Source organism: Camelina sativa, chromosome 4 (genome assembly GCF_000633955.1).
Source record: "Camelina sativa cultivar DH55 chromosome 4, Cs, whole genome shotgun sequence".
In the NCBI taxonomy this organism is placed as follows: domain Eukaryota; kingdom Viridiplantae; phylum Streptophyta; class Magnoliopsida; order Brassicales; family Brassicaceae; genus Camelina; species Camelina sativa.
In genome coordinates, this window is record NC_025688.1 from 582828 (window position 1) to 601769 (window position 18942).

An 18942-nucleotide genomic window follows, 5' to 3' on the forward strand; every position below is an offset into this window, starting at 1 on the left:
ACTCAGTGGTCAATAAAGTGTGACAGGGGTTACTTGATGTTTCTTTGCATTCACAGTAATTAAACATTGACGAAAGTCATAAGAAGAAGTTAGGACGCGTAAACATTTTGAGACTTGTATGTAGAGGAAAGAGTGACCATTGGATACAGCTTTTAATTAAAAATTTGCCAAACTGTGTGAAATGTTAATGTGATTGGAGGAATGGCCCTATCCTATTGTAATTGTACCAGGGCAAAAAAGAAAACGTGAGACAGATCTTTTAGGTGCAGAAACAATAGAGTCAATTAAAGAGTTATGGCCAAAGTGATGATAAATGCTTTGTGTAGTTGTCTTTAGGAAGTGTTCTTCATCCTCTCTCAACAAGAAAAAATTTCACACCATTATACATTCATCATCTTAAAAGGGTACTAAAGATGGGTGGATCAATGTTCTGTTTCTCGTAGATTATTATTAAGTCAGGATTTTGCACAAGAACCCTCGGAAACTATAGACATTATCAAAAGTTAATATATACATTTATGTGATTAAGACCTTTGGAGCATCTCTTGTTTGATTTTCTATGATTAAATTGTATTGGTCGATTCTTTTGTTTCTATTAATTTCAGAAAACAAATGAGAAATGGGAAAACATTAAAGACCTTTTTTGTCTTCATTCCATCAAAACTCGAATGTCAGTCTAGTTTCCCCAACGGTACGCACTCTTTTGATAATTAATCGCACATTTGCTAAATTCACTGAAAAATTCTAAAGGAATTCTAAACACAGTGCAATGTCAGCATCGAATGTCTCTCTCAGAGATTCCCGTATCAATTGCAGTGTAAGAAGAAAAGAAGATGAGAAAGCATGTGAATATGTTAGAAAACATCTATTTAATATATATATTCCTTACACAGACAAGGAACCATCGAAGGTTTCACTTTCACTTTAAGACATATATAGATAGATAGTTGCAACATTTACTAACATGGTCCAACTTCACATTTAGGTAATAAGTCATAACAATAATAATCTTCAAACCCTTCCAACATTTACTAAACGTCTCCATCTTTCAGACTCTTCTCGTCCATCTAAGAAGAACACATCACTTACCATTTTTGGACAAAACAACAAATAAAACTTCATTAAATCCTTCTAGTCTTATTTATTACTCACACATGGGTTTTGGTTGCAGTTCTTCAGAGGCAAGAACTCTTAGTAGAAACAGTAGTCGCAACACGCTTGGTTTGCATTCGCATTCTTCTTCTCTTTAAACCAGCTGGTTTTCTCTTGGTTCTCCAGAACCGGGAAGAGATTTAAAGTTCGGATCTCCCTCGTTTCAACTTCTCCTCCTGGTTCTTCTTGAGTTACCGACGACGAAGTAACAAGATTTCTCCACGTGATGTCTTTACCACCCTCGGATGCCCTCTCTGATTCTTTTGTCCTCCCATAATCTTCATTATTAGCATTGTCGTCTTTATTGTAACTCGCCGGAACTAATTCACGCTGGGCAGAAATTACAAAACAATATAACTCTTCTCAAGATAATTAACAAATATATTTGAAATTTAAGTCAATGATAAATATTTAACCGAGATGGGATTACATTTATGTTTTTTTCTTTTTGGTAGCCTAAAACGTGTTTATTTGTTTGCATATACACATAATCACACATACATTAATATATATAAACCTAAATAAATTAATAAGATACCTGTGGCTGTGGGTCTGTTTGCGGAAAAGATAAGCAGCTCTTTGTCCGATCAACTCGATAACCACCTGTTAATTGCCACGTTATATAACTCCTCAACTAGCATGCACAACGACTTATAAGTAATTTTCCATCAAATTCTAAGTAGACAAACATTAGCTTTAGTTGTATATATACGTTAATTTAACCCCCAAAAAATAATCAAAACTGTTTATCCTAAAAATCTATATAGTACCTGATGATGAATCCTTGACGTCTTGATGTGGTTCACGAACATTGTTAGTAGCAACTCCTTCACGACGGCGTCGTTTTTGTCTCTCTCTAGCCTTATGATTCTGAAACCAATAGAACACATTCTTCCCTTCGATTCTGCCATATTTACGGAGCTTGGATGCTATCTTTTGGATCTGTTCTGTCGTCGGCGTCCGTGTTCCGCTCCTGTAAACCTCTTCTAGCGTCGTGATCTGCTCGGGTGTTGGATTCCATCTCGAAGTCGTCGCCGCCACAGAAATGTTACTTTTACCGTCGTCGTGTTCTCCTGAGGATGCAGGGACGAGCTGATGGTGATCGTTGCCGTTAATCTCGCCTGAAACAAAAAAATTTTGTAAGTATTAACAACCAAAGAAGATATACGCATGGACTTTGAGTTAAGTCTCTATATGTAAGTAATTAGGAGGTAGCTAGTAGGGGTTTTGGTACAGTGTGTGATAAGAAGATGATGAGGTTGAGTAGTAGTATTAGTAGAGAGGGGGAAATAGTTGACGAGGTTGTTGTCGGAGACGTATCCCATGCTTGCTATCTAGAAACACAAACTTTGCCCTAATCACTTTTAATTCTGGGAAGGTTTAGGTGGATATGTAAAGGGCGAATTTGCCGTATAGCCAATCTAAAAAACAGATGAAGAATATATAGCATATTAAACATGGAAATGTAGTAACTAACTATTTTGTTTGACAAAAAGACAAAACTGACCTTATAAAAGACACATGCACATGATAAAAAACGAGGAGTGGTGATTATTTGTTTTTTTTTCTTTTACCCTTTTAGATTTTTAGATTATATTTATTGTTTTAAAATTTAATTTAAATCCATAATTTTTATTAACGAAAAATCTAGTATTTTTTTATATCAGGATTTGAATTTTTGAAATTAAATTTAAATTTATTTAAAAAAAATATGTATGAAAGTTTTGGTTTATATGAAAGAAAAATAAAATAATATAGAATTAAATAAAATAGTAATGAGTGAAAGGTGATGATGGTTTCTAAAATGTTGTCCACCCAAAAACATTTTACAGTCGGATAAAAATTAGTTAAAATAGAAACCTCTCTTCTTATGGTAAAAAGGGTGTAGGTGAGAAGAGGGTGAAAAAGTGAGAATGTGTTAACCGTTTGTTATGTATTAGGGGCAGAATTGTCAATATTATAGAAAATACATAGAATATTAGAGTTATAGTTAGAATGATTACTCTCATTTAATTTAAGTTTTTTTGTTTGTTAGTTCTGCCAAATTCTCATACGTAAAAGAGAAAAGCTTTTTTTATATATATATAAAAAAGGTTATTTTGTTGTTGCTGTGGAATTCTGAACCTCTCCAAGTTTATAGCTAGGGGGAAAAGGTATTTGGGAGAGAGTAGTAATATGGTTGAGTATTTTCAATGCTGTGTGGAAATGAATGATGAGGTTTACTTGTGATGCAAGAGCCAAGAGAGATCATGGTTCTACAAATAGATTCATTTTTGGGTCTACCATACTTTGCCTTTAGTCATGTACGTGTTTTGTAGATAACCCCAAATTATTTTATTATTTTGGGATAAATGATAAACCAAAATCGTATTAAGATGTATATAATCTGCAAAAGCAGAAGGAAGGGAGTTACAAGTTAATAATACTATAAATTAAAAATGTGTTTAACGAGTTATACCGGTAATTTTTCTAATTAAGCTCAACGAAAGAAAAATAACTTTCGGTTTAGGCTGCAGCACACGTCACACGACCTAAAGTAAGATATCCATTAGTGATTTTGTAAATTATAGTATTGATTTTTAACAATGCTGGTTTAGGTTTAGTGTATCAGGTTTAGGCCAAAGCAAGCTAGGGAAAGATTTCATGAAAAAGGTTTGACATCCTATAGTTTAACGGATGGGCTTCAAACTGGTAGTAGAATGGATGGAACCTAGTTATTATAGCCGAATGTCTCGTTTTCAGCCCACCCATAAAAAAAATTGAATTCAAGAATAAATTTCCAAAACTTTTGTTAGAAGAAAAAAAATTGATGGAGATTTAGAATATGGGATAGTTGAATAATCCAGTAGAGCTCCTTAAATCTCACCATTTATGGCTCCACTGTGCAAACATACATTCCACATGCAACAACCTCTCTTTCTCTGAGGATATTCCTCTTTAACCAAAATGGACCCAATTTAAAATTATTTTACACATAAAGAGTCATAATCTTCAGCACCAAATTTGCATTTTAGTAATTATATATACACTTTCTGACTTTCATGTATGTCTTATTTCTAAACAATGTAAATACATATCATAATAATGATCAAATATATAAAAAAAAAATTTAAAAAGGGACGAAGATCAACGTTTATTTTTTGCCTAAACCATTTGGTATTTAATTCGGTTGTCCTAGAAAATTCTGTATTTAAGTCACAAACCTTAATAAAATAGAAAAATTAACCCGTGAGTGAATAGTAAAAGTAGTATCAAATGAGCATTAATTATGTTTGTACGTATATAAATATAGAAGTTCTCAAAAAGAAAGAAAACTTATTATAGAGGGTGAGGAGGTCCTTGTGGGTCCTTGGGGACAGGCATCCCCATCGAGAGAACCGTATGCATTAAGTTCATCAAACACATTCAAATGAAACCAAAATTATTAAAGCTAAACCATCAAATGGCCTACTGTCAATAGTTTCTTTCTCCCACGTCACAATAATCATTTAGCCGATTTTATCATAAGTTTTTCATTCTTTTTTTATCAATGAAACCTTAACCTCTCAAGTCTCAACGATATACTATATGGACTACTTTTCGATAATATTGATGTAAAATGTTTAAATTTATGTTCTTTTTTTTTTTAAGCTCAACATCAACTTTCATTCACTAAATCAAAGTTACAATCAAATCAAAAGCACATTACATTCACCTCTCTAGACTTAGACCAAAACAAATGTATTAGTTGATTAAGCACAACCTTGGAACACTAGGCGGATCCAACACTACCCAATCAAGAACCATTGCATTTTTTTTAACCATAATGAGATAGATAACACTCCACGACTCGGAGTGAAATCATCTCTTAAACCACCTAAATTGACATAAATGACACGAAAACAAATACTAACACAAAGGAGGGCTAAACTAATACTGAAATCAGCTCAAAACCCAGCTATGAGATCCTCATGATCGACGTGAAGAACTTGTCTCAATAGCTTCAACACCAAAGACGCATTATCAGAAAAGTTTGGTCTCTCCAATTTTCTCTGTTCCGGTCTTAAACCTAAAACGGACAATACATCCGACTAACCCGACCAAGAGTTATGAAGAGTCATGAAACTATAATAACCGGCGAAATAGATGGTTCTCCGAACTAACTATACAAAACCAGAATGCTAATCATCAAAATTAGAAATTGGAGCATATATTAGCATATCATCACCTCACCGTGCAAGTTCAAAGTGACGACATCACTTCCGTTCAGTTACGAGACATTCACCACTTGGCCAGACTGAAAAAAAAACAAAAAACAAAAACGCCACCACCCTTGCTGCAGGACACCGCCATGGCTGATATGAGAGGTAAGATTTGAAGAAGAACCTAAACCCCACCACTGAAGCTTGTCAAAGAAAGCTTCAGCCCTCACTGCTCTCTGAAGCCACAAAGCACTGGTTTCGCCAGTGACAACCGCCAGCGACATCCAACCGCCACAAACCACCAGTGACAAAACAGAAAACTGATTCGCCACAGATCCACCCGACATGCCCAAGATCCGACGCTGTCCGCCAAGGTCGGTGTGTGNACAAATACTAACACAAAGGAGGGCTAAACTAATACTGAAATCAGCTCAAAACCCAGCTATGAGATCCTCATGATCGACGTGAAGAACTTGTCTCAATAGCTTCAACACCAAAGACGCATTATCAGAAAAGTTTGGTCTCTCCAATTTTCTCTGTTCCGGTCTTAAACCTAAAACGGACAATACATCCGACTAACCCGACCAAGAGTTATGAAGAGTCATGAAACTATAATAACCGGCGAAATAGATGGTTCTCCGAACTAACTATACAAAACCAGAATGCTAATCATCAAAATTAGAAATTGGAGCATATATTAGCATATCATCACCTCACCGTGCAAGTTCAAAGTGACGACATCACTTCCGTTCAGTTACGAGACATTCACCACTTGGCCAGACTGAAAAAAAAACAAAAAACAAAAACGCCACCACCCTTGCTGCAGGACACCGCCATGGCTGATATGAGAGGTAAGATTTGAAGAAGAACCTAAACCCCACCACTGAAGCTTGTCAAAGAAAGATTCAGCCCTCACTGCTCTCTGAAGCCACAAAGCACTGGTTTCGCCAGTGACAACCGCCAGCGACATCCAACCGCCACAAACCACCAGTGACAAAACAGAAAACTGATTCGCCACAGATCCACCCGACATGCCCAAGATCCGACGCTGTCCGCCAAGGTCGGTGTGTGAAATTCATGTTCTGTTCATGCAATTTTGACTGTAAAAAGGGTATTATATATGATTAGACGACTGAATTTACACCCAAGATCGTTTAAAAAGAAAAGAGTTACCAGAATGCTTAATGTACCACCAACAAATATTTATATATTTTTCAACTATAGCCTACTACCATATTCATATTCTCACTTCTAAAACAATTCCAAAACAATGAGCTCATCATTATAATTAAATACTAGTCATAATGCCGTGAGTTTTACCAAATACCAAGTTTTTGGTTCTCCTTTTTTCAGGAGCGAAAGAGGAGTCAACACTCAACATCTTCCATGTTCATATATATCTAAAATTAAACATTTTAATAATACAAAATATACTACAATTGTTTTTTTTTTTATTATACATCGATCTAAAAAAAACATAAATATACTATATGGGTTAAATAACAATAATTAAACAGTTATCACAAAAAGACAACCTTCTTTTTCTGCATAGAACATGATCTTCGAAGAAATCCATGCATTCGAATCTTCAACCCTTTTTTAAATCCTTCTTCTAGTATATATTTTTAAAACAAATTCCAAAATACTAATCTAATTAAAATAAAAACAAAAACTACTTTGACTAATTCATATGGATCTTGAAGGTCTTCTTGATGGTAAGCCATTGAAGCAAAAGAGTTACAACAACTGAGAAACAAGATCATTAACTCTTAGCCCTTAAACAAAGGCTAAGGATAATGATCCATATCTCATTCTCATACTTACTAAACCAACAACAACCAAAAAAAAAAAACTACAAAAAAAAAGTAGCTGAAGAGATCTTTTTTTTGTTTTTTCATACGTTTCGAAGCAGAGCGAAGGATTGAAGNAAACGCCACCACCCTTGCTGCAGGACACCGCCATGGCTGATATGAGAGGTAAGATTTGAAGAAGAACCTAAACCCCACCACTGAAGCTTGTCAAAGAAAGCTTCAGCCCTCACTGCTCTCTGAAGCCACAAAGCACTGGTTTCGCCAGTGACAACCGCCAGCGACATCCAACCGCCACAAACCACCAGTGACAAAACAGAAAACTGATTCGCCACAGATCCACCCGACATGCCCAAGATCCGACGCTGTCCGCCAAGGTCGGTGTGTGAAATTCATGTTCTGTTCATGCAATTTTGACTGTAAAAAGGGTATTATATATGATTAGACGACTGAATTTACACCCAAGATCGTTTAAAAAGAAAAGAGTTACCAGAATGCTTAATGTACCACCAACAAATATTTATATATTTTTCAACTATAGCCTACTACCATATTCATATTCTCACTTCTAAAACAATTCCAAAACAATGAGCTCATCATTATAATTAAATACTAGTCATAATGCCGTGAGTTTTACCAAATACCAAGTTTTTGGTTCTCCTTTTTTCAGGAGCGAAAGAGGAGTCAACACTCAACATCTTCCATGTTCATATATATCTAAAATTAAACATTTTAATAATACAAAATATACTACAATTGTTTTTTTTTTTATTATACATCGATCTAAAAAAAACATAAATATACTATATGGGTTAAATAACAATAATTAAACAGTTATCACAAAAAGACAACCTTCTTTTTCTGCATAGAACATGATCTTCGAAGAAATCCATGCATTCGAATCTTCAACCCTTTTTTAAATCCTTCTTCTAGTATATATTTTTAAAACAAATTCCAAAATACTAATCTAATTAAAATAAAAACAAAAACTACTTTGACTAATTCATATGGATCTTGAAGGTCTTCTTGATGGTAAGCCATTGAAGCAAAAGAGTTACAACAACTGAGAAACAAGATCATTAACTCTTAGCCCTTAAACAAAGGCTAAGGATAATGATCCATATCTCATTCTCATACTTACTAAACCAACAACAACCAAAAAAAAAAAACTACAAAAAAAAAGTAGCTGAAGAGATCTTTTTTTTGTTTTTTCATACGTTTCGAAGCAGAGCGAAGGATTGAAGAGAATCTCAAGGCAATTTGTTGGAGGTCGAAGAGAGACCAGACACGTGTTGTTTCATTAGCTTTTCAGTTGTGAAGAGGATTTGGACCTGTGTGAACTAATCTCTTGTCGTCTTTATAAACGTCATCTCTGTTCTCTTCTTCTCGACGTGGACCCGTGAACGACACTGATGAGGCTTTTGGAGCTCGAAACGACGACGTTGTTTCATGGAAAGGACCAGCCTTTCTCGGTGGTGCGGATGGGTAGGGCTGGTGACGGTATTGATCAGGAGATAGAGCTGAGGAAGACAGACCAAAACGAGCAAATATCAAGATTCCCCAAAAGAACACTGTGGAGGTTGTTGTGAGTCCTCTTCTTCGTCGTCTTCTTCTACTTCTTCTGTTGTCTTGCTCGGTTCCTATACTAGTCTCCATGGCTGGTTTGAAAGAGAAGTTTTTTTAGACCATGAAGAGGTTGTGAAAACAGAGTACCCTGAGTTTGTATCTCTCTCTCTCTCTGTTTACTCGTGACAGAAATTTATTTCCTCTTTGTCTGTGTCTGAAAGTGCAGAGCAGGTTTTGGATTCGACAAATTGATGAGAAAAAAATGGGTTTTGAGTAGATTATAATAATAATTTCTTGAAAAGAAAGTGAGTAATTTTGAGCAGTGGTGGTAAGAAGATAAAACCCAAAAGACAAAACACTTTCTTTTGGTTTGAGTGAAGTCTAAGTAACAAAAAAGTTTGTCTGAGTCTCTTTGGATAATGAGAAAGAAAGAAAGAAAGAAGAAGTAGAGAGAGGAGAAAGATGAAATGAAAGATTTTTCTTATTTTATGGAATTAGCTTTCTGTGTGTTGTTTATTTTAATTTCTCAGTTGTTCATTATCTTATGGGTCTTATCAAACGATCTTGACCCTTGATTCCTGGGAGAGAACCTTCTCACATCTGTACTATACTCAATTTTTTTTTAACTTTGAAACTTATTTTTATTTTTATCTAACCTCCTCCTCCAATGCTTTGATTGTTCTCTCTTCTTAAATTTCTTTTTCTTTTAAAATTTTTATCTAATAAACGAAAAATTACAATACTGCCATGTTGCTTGGAGATGGTGCAGTGGACAGTTCAGTATTAATAGCCGTTGTCCCCGGGAAAAAAGAAACGAATTTATGTTTTCTGAGAGGAGAGAGAAGAGAGAGAATGGTATTTTGACTGGTGAAATCAAATTGATGGTTAATGTAAAAAGTGTTTTTACTAGTTAAAGCAAGTTGTGCTTTTAATGGAGGATTACCTTAGTTTTGCTAAATTTTGAACCCCAAAAGACACCGTTGTTGCAGAGTCTTTTTGCTTCGAATGTCTTGACGACAAGTGAGATAACCTCTGTTCTCTGTTTTGTCTCCATCTATCTCTCTGTCTTTCACGAGAACTTTTTTCTATTTCTTGCCTGAAAACCATAAACAAAGGCAAACTCAGTTTTTTTATCAGTGTCAATAGCCATCTCATGACTGACATTAACATTGAATTCGAATTCATACATTTTTTTACCCTTCTTAATCTCCTGACAAAAAGGTATGAAAGTAGTTCAATTTCAGCTAATTTTTACATCACTAGAGATTACAATACAAGATCTGGAATATATACTAAGAAAGATACAAAACCCATTAATTAATTGGCAAAAACGTTAGGAAGGGAAAGATCTACATAATTAATGAGAAATTAAAGACCCAAACAAGCATTAATGATGAGTAATTATTATGTACAGATTGACATAAAGCTACCTTATTCAATAGAGTCTCTCTGTTTCAGGCTTCTCTGACTGATGCAGAAAATGAAACAATAAGCTTCAAGATTTGTTGCCATCTACAAAGTTTAATGGATCAATAACTTGGCTTTGCATCATCAACTCGTCTTCTGAATCAATTTCAGAGCATCGGATATATTCCAAATCTGTGAATGCATATTTTCTCATCAGATCCCTCTTAATAATCAGAATATCAATAAGTGAAGTCACCAGAACTCTCTGCAAGAGCAAACACCATTCCTAAAGTGGTGAAACCTGTTCTTGTCTCTCATGATGATCTCTGTCGAAGTAAGCCTGGAAACAAACTTGGAAAAAACGTGGCAATCATCACAGGTTCTCAAGTTCTTCATAACCCGTATAGGATGTCCCGCCCTCCCAATAATGAGACCAAATGCAATAGCGAGCTTCTCACTGTGATGACTGAGAGAAGACTCTTTTTCCTCCATTTCCACATCATGAAACACCGATCCCGTCTCAGGAACATACCCCATGTTCCTTATCTTCTTCAAGATTTCATCTAATTTCTCATATATCGCCTTTGATTGCGGATGTGATTTGTCTCCTCTATTGAAAAAATAAACTTTACCATCAAACTCAACGGAACTGTAAGCAGCAATCTTTTTGGTGCCCAGCTTCCTCATTTTACTCCTTACTTTGTCAACACAATCCCATTTACCAGCAGCTGCATAGATATTAGACAGTAGTACGTGGTATGAACCAATATCAGGAGCTGTTTCTACAAGTACGTCTGCCACTTTCTGCCCCAATATCATATCGCGATGAACCGCACAAGCACCCAACAAAGCTCCCCAGATACCGGTGTCTGGTTCCACTGGCATCTTTTTGATAAATTCATAAGCCTCCCCTAGAAGACCAGAGCGTCCCAAGAGGTCAACCATACATGCATAATGCTCTTTTCTCGGCTCAAGACTCTTATCATTCGATCCAACCATGAGACTGAAATACCTTTTTCCTTCGTTCACTAGTCCAGCATGGCTACAAGCAGAGAGGGCCCCGAGAAATGTCACGTAGTTAGGTCTGAGTCCCTCGTTTTGCATCAGAGTGAACAATGCCAAGGCTCCTCCACTATCTCCATTCATTGCATATCCTACGATCATCGTGCTCCATGAAACCACATTCCTTTGTTTCATTTCGTCGAATAATACCCTCGCAGCTTCTGTGTTACCACACTTCAAGTGCATATCAAGCCTAGCATTTTCGACTATAATGTTACAATCAATCTCTTCTTTTCTCGCGCGATCATAAATTTCTTCTCCGACCTCTAAAGAGCCTAGCTGACCACAAGCAGAGAGCATACTCACGACTGTAAAAGAATCAATCTGAACTCCATCCGCACACATCTTGTGGTAATACTCAAGAGCTATAGCGGGGTTTCCCGTCTGAACACAAACAGCAATAAACGCATTCCAAGCCACTAAATCTTTGACTTGCATTGACTCAAACAAGAACTGCGCTGAGCTCAACTCACCAAACTTCATGTACATCATCACCAACTCAGTTGCAACGATTCCAAGACACTCAAAACCATTTTTGACAACATGGGCATGAAGGGCAGATCCACAGGGCAAAACCCCCAGCTGGGAGATCGCCTTCACCACAAACGGGTAAGTGAACTCATCAGGACGGACACCAAGATCACGCATTTTCTTATAAAGTAAGACAGTTTCAGAAGGGATCTGGTTCTTAACGTACCCTTTAAAAAGAGTGTTCCAAAGGAAGATCCTTGGCTTGTGCATTTCGTCGAACAGGTGGCGTGCGTAACACATGTCACCCATAAGCACAAGATTCTCTAACAGCTGGGTTAAGAGGCTGTTCTTTTCAGAGAAACCTGTCCTCAGTATAATCGCATGGATCTTCTTAAGCTGCCTCAATTTTGAAGAACTTGCTCGTAGAAGCTCGGAGAGCATTTGTTTTGTTAATGGCGTTTGTTTCGCAAGCATCTCTTCTTGCCGTGATCGTCTGATTTTTTTATACAGTACATCTTAAATATGCAGTTCCCTCTGTCTCTGAAATTTTTTAAAGCCCAATTTCTTCAAGAAAAGGCCCAATAAAGTAAGCCCAACAGTGCCAGAAAAATATAATAAATCTTTTCTCTTCTTCTTCTTCTTTTTTTTTTTTGGATTTTTGTTCTTAAATGATTCACGATACTGTAACAAGTGGTAGTGTGCATTTAAAGGACTTACCCGTCAACCATGTCTAAATTAATTGAAGAAGGTGAGGTGTAAAACCCAAAATTTATGAAATTTTCTAGTAAATTATTCATTTGACATGAGCATGATTTTTTTTTTTTTGACTATTCCATTCTTTAATCTCTATATATTAATAGAAAACCACTTTCTTGAAAAACCTGATTTGTCGTCGCCAGAAAACTCGAGACACATTTAACAAAAAAACCCTTAAACTTTCTACTTAATTACATTAACATGCCATTATATTTATAAAAAAACAATTAACTGAATAATAATTAGATATGTGATCAATTCTCACACAAATTTAAATATCACATATTAAAACTAATTAAATAATTACATACTATTTTAAGTCAAAATTTCACTAAAATTTACTTATAAATATACAAGTCAAAGTTATATTATTTTTAAGAAATCAATAAAAAATATTTATTTCTTAAAATCAATATAAATAAAATATTCTAAAAATGCTATAAAAACATATAAAGTTAATAAAAATAAAAAACATATAACTTATTAACAAAATCATATAAAAATTGTTATTTTTATGTTAGTATTATTATCATAATAATTTAAATAACAAGTTTTCAATAGTTATTATAATTGATTATAAAAAGAAATATATTACCCTTGAATTATCTCTAACTCATTAAAGAAAACTTAATTCCCAATAAATATAGATTTATATATATTCATAAATAAATATAAAAATGACAACAATTAGGGGATATCATGATGTGTGATTATTCATATATATCTAAGTATGTAAACTAATTAATCTCAACATTTAGTGTGATTATTCTTTAAAAGTGGAAATATTGATAACCAAATAGGAATATACGTTAATTTTACATTAATCTATGTGCTATTAAAAAGGAATGAGACAATAACTTTTATCATTATAAATAAACTTAGTACCCAAAAAAATCATAATATTTAAAATGAATGATTATTAGATTATGAAAAATTGTTATAGTTACTCGATTAACCATAAATATAAAAATTTGATTTTTAAAGCACACAAAAATATATATTTCCATAAATTTTAATATTTTATAAATATTTTCTTTACCACGTTCACATAATTCACAGGTGAAATGTATTCTTACACGAATACGATGATTTTGAAATTTCATTAATTTTTTCATAATGGATTTTTTAGGTAATAATCCGTTATTTATATAAAATATTAACAAACCGACTAACTAAAAGATTTAAATAGCCTAATCAGAAATATTAAATCAATAAATTAGATTATCTTCAGAAATTTTAGTTTAGAATCCGATTGTTACTAACATATAATAAAATTAATTAATTAAACTACCGAGTAATTTAGTATATGTTGTTATGGTTACATAAGAAACATGCAAAATTGTTATGATTACAAAATAAAATATAAGAGATATGAATTTGATTTTTAAACCATACAAAAGACATGTTGCAATAAATAGTAACATTTTATCAATATTTTCTCTTACACATTTAAAGATTTCACGGGTAAAACATTTTTTTTACACGAAAAACACAGCTTTGAATAAATAAATAAAAAACTTTAGTTACATATTATGTTTGACACAAACAAATATTGGTTCTAGAATAATAATTTTACTTATAATAATTTTCTTTAAATCGATTTATTCCGCACTATGTGCAGATTGTTACCTAGTTAGTTTTATTATCCAAAGAAATATATATATATATATATATATATATATATTTTGTATTTGTTTTCTTTAACATTTAAATATCTCATTTTGTGGTCTTTTTGTGTTTTTTGTCTAGCAATGCAACATTTATAGTATTTGAGTTGTTTGTATGTTACACAAATGTGGTCATACGACATCAAGGAGGAAGCGGTGAGATATTTTCAAGACTTCCTCAAGTTTTCACCTGCAGATTATGTCGAATGGACCACTGAGGAGTTGGCATACATATTGTGCTTTAAATGTGACTCTTCTGATAAGTCTATGCTTGCAAAGGAGGTTACTAAGGAGGAAATTAAGAAGGTTCTGTTTGCTATGCGCACTAACAAGTCTCCAGGTCCTGATGGATTCACTTTGGAGTTTTTTAAAGAGTCCTGGACCATAGTGGGGGATGATTTTGCTGTAGTAGTTCAATCTTTCTTCAGGACAGGCTTTCTCCCTAAGGGTGTTAACTCCACTATTTTAGCTCTCATACCTAAGAAAACCGAGGCCAAGATTATGAAGGATTACATGCCAATTTCTTGCTGCAATGTTTTGTACAAGGTCATTTCCAAGATTCTTGCTACAAAGACAGATTGTTAATGGAGACAGATTGTTAATGGAGACAAGGTCATTTCCTCCACTCAATAAGCCTTTATCAAAGACAGATTGTTAATGGAGAATGTGCTTCTAGCCATAGAGCTTGTCAAAGATTACCATAAGGAATCCATTTCCCCTCGTTGTGCCATGAAAATAGATATCTCCAAAGCTTTTGACTCAGTGCAGTGGGGGTTCCTAAGAGCTATTGATTTTCCTGACCAATTTATCCTCTCGATTGAAAGATGTATCACCTCTGCCTGTTTTTCTGTTCAAGTTAATGGAGAACTTGTAGGTTATTTTGGAAGCAAGAGAGGTCTCAGACAAGGTTGCTCGCTGAGCCCTTATTTGTTCGTCATTTGCATGAATGTGTTGTCTCGCAAGCTTGACAAAGCCGCTCAAAACAAGCAGTTTGACTTCCATCCAAAATGTCACAAGCTAAACCTCACTCATCTGAGTTTTGCGGATGATTTAATGGTCTTTACTGCTGGGAATAAGCGATCAGTGGAAGGGGTACTGGAGGTTTTTGACGACTTTGCTCATCACTCATGGTTACAGATTAGTCTTGAGAAATCAACCTTGTTCATGGCAGGTATTTCTCCCGATACAAAGGCAGAGATTCTGCAACAGTTTCCTTTCGAGTCTGGTGCACTACCGGTTCGGTATCTCGGGTTGCCCCTCCTTCCCAAACGAATGTCTGCAGCTGATTATCTTCCTCTTCTCGAAAGGATTCGATCGCAAATACGCTCCTGGACTGCTAGGTCGCTTTCTTTTTCTGGCAGGCTACAACTGCTAAGTTCGGTGATTTTTAGCCTAACAAACTTTTGGATTTCTGCTTTTTGACTTCTAGAAGCTTGCATAAAGGAAATAGACAAGTTATGTTCTGCTTTCTTGTGGTCTGACCCTTCTCTAAACCCCAATAAAGCAAAGGTGGCTTGGACAGAGGTATGCTTACCTAAAAGTGAAGGAGGACTAGGCATGCGATCTATAGTAGAAGCCAATAAAGTTAGTATGTTGAAGCTGATCTAGAGAATTCTATCTGCTCGGGACTCGCTATGGGTTGATTGGGTAAAAAAATATCTGCTCAAAAGTGGCTCTTTGTGGACGGAGAAATCCTTTTCTCCCTCTGGTTCTTGGATATGGAACAAAATTTTGAAGTACAGGAGTTTAGCTGCACAGTTCCATCGGATATACGTTAAGAATGGTGAAACTACTCTGTTTTGGTTTGACAATTGGAGTTCTATGGGTTGTCTACATGACAAGGTTGGGGATAGAGGGACAGTCACTCTTGGTGTCTCTGCAGCGAGTACTATGGCAAAAGTTATGGCTCAATCCAGGCATAGGAGACATAGACAACCTCTACTCAATCAGGTGGAAGAGGAGATACAACAACACAAACTGAGAAGAACTACAGAACAAGATGTCGTTCTTTGGAAAGGTAAAAACAATGTCTATAGCAGAAGCTTTAAGACTAAGGACACTTGGTCTCTCATCCGAGTTGCACGTCCAATAATGGCAAATTACAGAGCGGTTTGGTTCCCCTTCTGTACGCCGAAATATGCTTTTATAACTTGGTTGGTCATGAAGAACAAGTTTTCTATTGGGGACAGGATGCAAAACTGGAACCTCAATGTTGATCCGAGATGCAAACTATGCAATAGCCTCATGGAAACACGAGATCACCTGTTTTTTCATTGCTCTTTTTCACAGGAGGTGTGGGAAGAGCTCACTAGAGGTCTGCTTTTGCACAAGTACACTGCAGATTGGCGACACATCATAGCACTGATCGGCGGTACAGACCTTGATAAGGCATCAAGGTTCATTATTGGCTACACTTTCCAAGCCACCTTATACTTCATTTGGCGAGAAAGGAATGACAGGCGACACGTCAACCAACCTTCGCTAGAGGAAAAATTGATTAAGATAATAGACAAAAACGTACGGAATAGGCTGAGTACTATCGACAACAAAGAGGACGCCACCATTCAGATTTGGTTTGCCACAAGATCATACTATACTAGTGTTGATTGTTGTAGTATAGAAACGGATGTTTCGACCCCATCATCATAATAAATTCATTGTCTAATCTTTTATCTTCTCAGATCATAGTTTTTATTGATTTTTTTGTCGATGGAACAGCGGAAGCGTGGAAAACGGTTGGCCAGTAATATCCGTCTCTTAATTGTTTGATTTGAGTTCTCCTTAAACTTATAATTAATTTGCTATTATAAGTCTTTAAATCTGGACTAGCAAAAAAAAACAAATCATTTGATTAAACGTTCGATTTCATATCAAGTCATGAAATCCGAATCAAAACCAAATCGCGCCCGAACACACACAAGTTATATAGAGATATAAAGAATAATGAAAAAATAATATATTTTTAAAGTATCACATAACATTCACACCCCTTGTCGTATTCATAAAGTAGCCCCATCCATGTTAGATTAGATAGAGAGCTTCAATTCACCGTGAATCAACACAACTACCACTAAATGGTCCATGCATAGGTCCGCCACTGATGGCCATTGTTTTTCTAAAAATCCAATCTGCAATAATGCAAATCGACACAGAAGCGCGTGGTAAAAAAGAGTTTTAGTCAAGTGGAGAAAAAAGCATGTTTTTTACGTTTTAACCGTGTCGACGTTTCTCTATATAAACGAAGGCAACCAGAAGTGAAAGTATTCATACACCAAAGAAACAAACAAACAAACGAAAAAACATCCACTTCACGAGATGGCAACGTCGGGTACATAAGTGACGGAGGTTCCATTGAAAGGATCAGCGGAGAAACACTACGAGCGCTGGAGGAGTGAAAACCACCTCTTCCCCGACGCCATTGGCCACCTCATCCAAGGTGTCACCGTCCACGACGGCGAATGGGACTCCCATGGAGCCATCAAGATCTGGAACTACACATGCGGTAACTTACTTTAATTATATAACTCAATCTGAAAACTAGGGTTTTTTTGTAAAGAATACTGCCAAATTATTCTTTGATTATCTATATGAAATCACATGAAAATGAATATATATATATATANATATATATATATATATATATATATATATTTATAGTGGTACCAATTTGGCACAAGTATACAGAGAATCCATTTATCATACGGTTTGACCATATATATGTAAACTCATCTCATAATCTCATATGCATGTGGTACTAAATTATGAATATATTTAAATTATAATTAACATGTACATATATATGTATGAAGATGGGAAAGCAGAGGTGTTCAAGGAGAGGAGAGAGATAGACGATGAGAACATGGCGGTAACGTTCAGAGGACTGGAAGGTCATGTGATGGAGCAACTTAAAGTGTATGATGTCATCTTTCAGTTCATTCAAAAGTCGCCCGATGATATCATCTGTAAGGTCACTATGATCTGGGAGAAGCAAAACGATGACACGCCTGAGCCCAGCAATTACATGAAGTTCGTCAAGAGCCTCGCTGCTGACATGGACGATCACGTTCTCAAAGTCTAATTAAATCCCTTTCGAATTCGGTCCACCTCAAACCATCATGCATCTATCATCACCCTCTTCTTTTGTGTTCGTGTGTATCATGTATCTGTGTATGGTGTTTTAAATACAATACATGTCAGGTCGCATATGTATGGTTTCATATCATCTACTGTAATATGCATGCTTTGATGTTGCTTAATATGGTTGAGGTTTCATTTATGTTCATCTATTAAGATTCAGATTGACTGGAGAACACGACGAAGAAGAAGAAGAAGAGAAGAGCCATTAAAGTTCTAACTAACTTTCTTAACAGAAAATAAATATGTATTACAAAGCTTAGTTTAGGAAGTTAATCCTAATCTTCTTATATACAAACTTCTCATTAACCCAAACTAAGTGAACCAGAAATAACCAGTTGATAACCAGTCAATAACCAATCTTCACGTATGTAGAAATTGGGTTTCACACAATGAATTTGTTTGAAGGGAGAAACAAATTCAATAAAAAACTCTCTCAATGAAACTCGATCAAAGCCTAAGGAATAAAAGGAATTGAAATCTCTTGAGGAGAAGTTAGGGTTTCGCTCAAAAACAAGTAAAAAAGTAGGGTTTTTGTATTAATTGTTGGATTTTTTACAAGGAAGAGAATCTCCGTTATTTATATACTTTTCTCTATTACAAAATATGTCTATTTTCCTAATAACTCGAACTGCGAACAGGCTATAACAATTTAAAAGAATGAAATTTAGAACTGAAATTTTCTAGTTTTGAAGTGTTGCGTTGTTATCTTATTTGATAGATCTGGTGGGAAGCCTC

The 18942-nt window shown here is 35.3% G+C and overlaps 3 protein-coding genes and 1 pseudogene across 3 annotated transcripts; 1 reads left to right on the forward strand and 3 right to left on the reverse strand.

The window, feature by feature from the left end:
- LOC104779461 (WUSCHEL-related homeobox 6-like) lies at positions 1108 to 2519 on the reverse strand. Its single transcript, XM_010503827.2, has 4 exons — positions 2387 to 2519; positions 1923 to 2273; positions 1691 to 1755; positions 1108 to 1482 (listed from the first exon to the last, which is right to left on the reverse strand). The coding sequence occupies exons 1-4, from the start codon at positions 2475 to 2477 to the stop codon at positions 1192 to 1194; spliced, it is 798 nt and encodes a 265-aa protein (XP_010502129.1). The 5' UTR covers positions 2478 to 2519; the 3' UTR covers positions 1108 to 1191.
- On the reverse strand, positions 8119 to 9360 carry LOC104779462 (CLAVATA3/ESR (CLE)-related protein 16-like). The gene has a single exon (XM_010503828.2). It carries the CDS (start codon positions 8795 to 8797, stop codon positions 8450 to 8452), a length of 348 nt encoding a protein of 115 aa, XP_010502130.1. The 5' UTR covers positions 8798 to 9360; the 3' UTR covers positions 8119 to 8449.
- On the reverse strand, positions 10213 to 12123 carry LOC104779463 (pentatricopeptide repeat-containing protein At2g01510, mitochondrial-like). Its single transcript, XM_019244426.1, has one exon. It carries the CDS (start codon positions 12119 to 12121, stop codon positions 10367 to 10369), a length of 1755 nt encoding a protein of 584 aa, XP_019099971.1. The 5' UTR covers positions 12122 to 12123; the 3' UTR covers positions 10213 to 10366.
- Positions 17318 to 18350, forward strand: LOC104779465 (annotated as a pseudogene).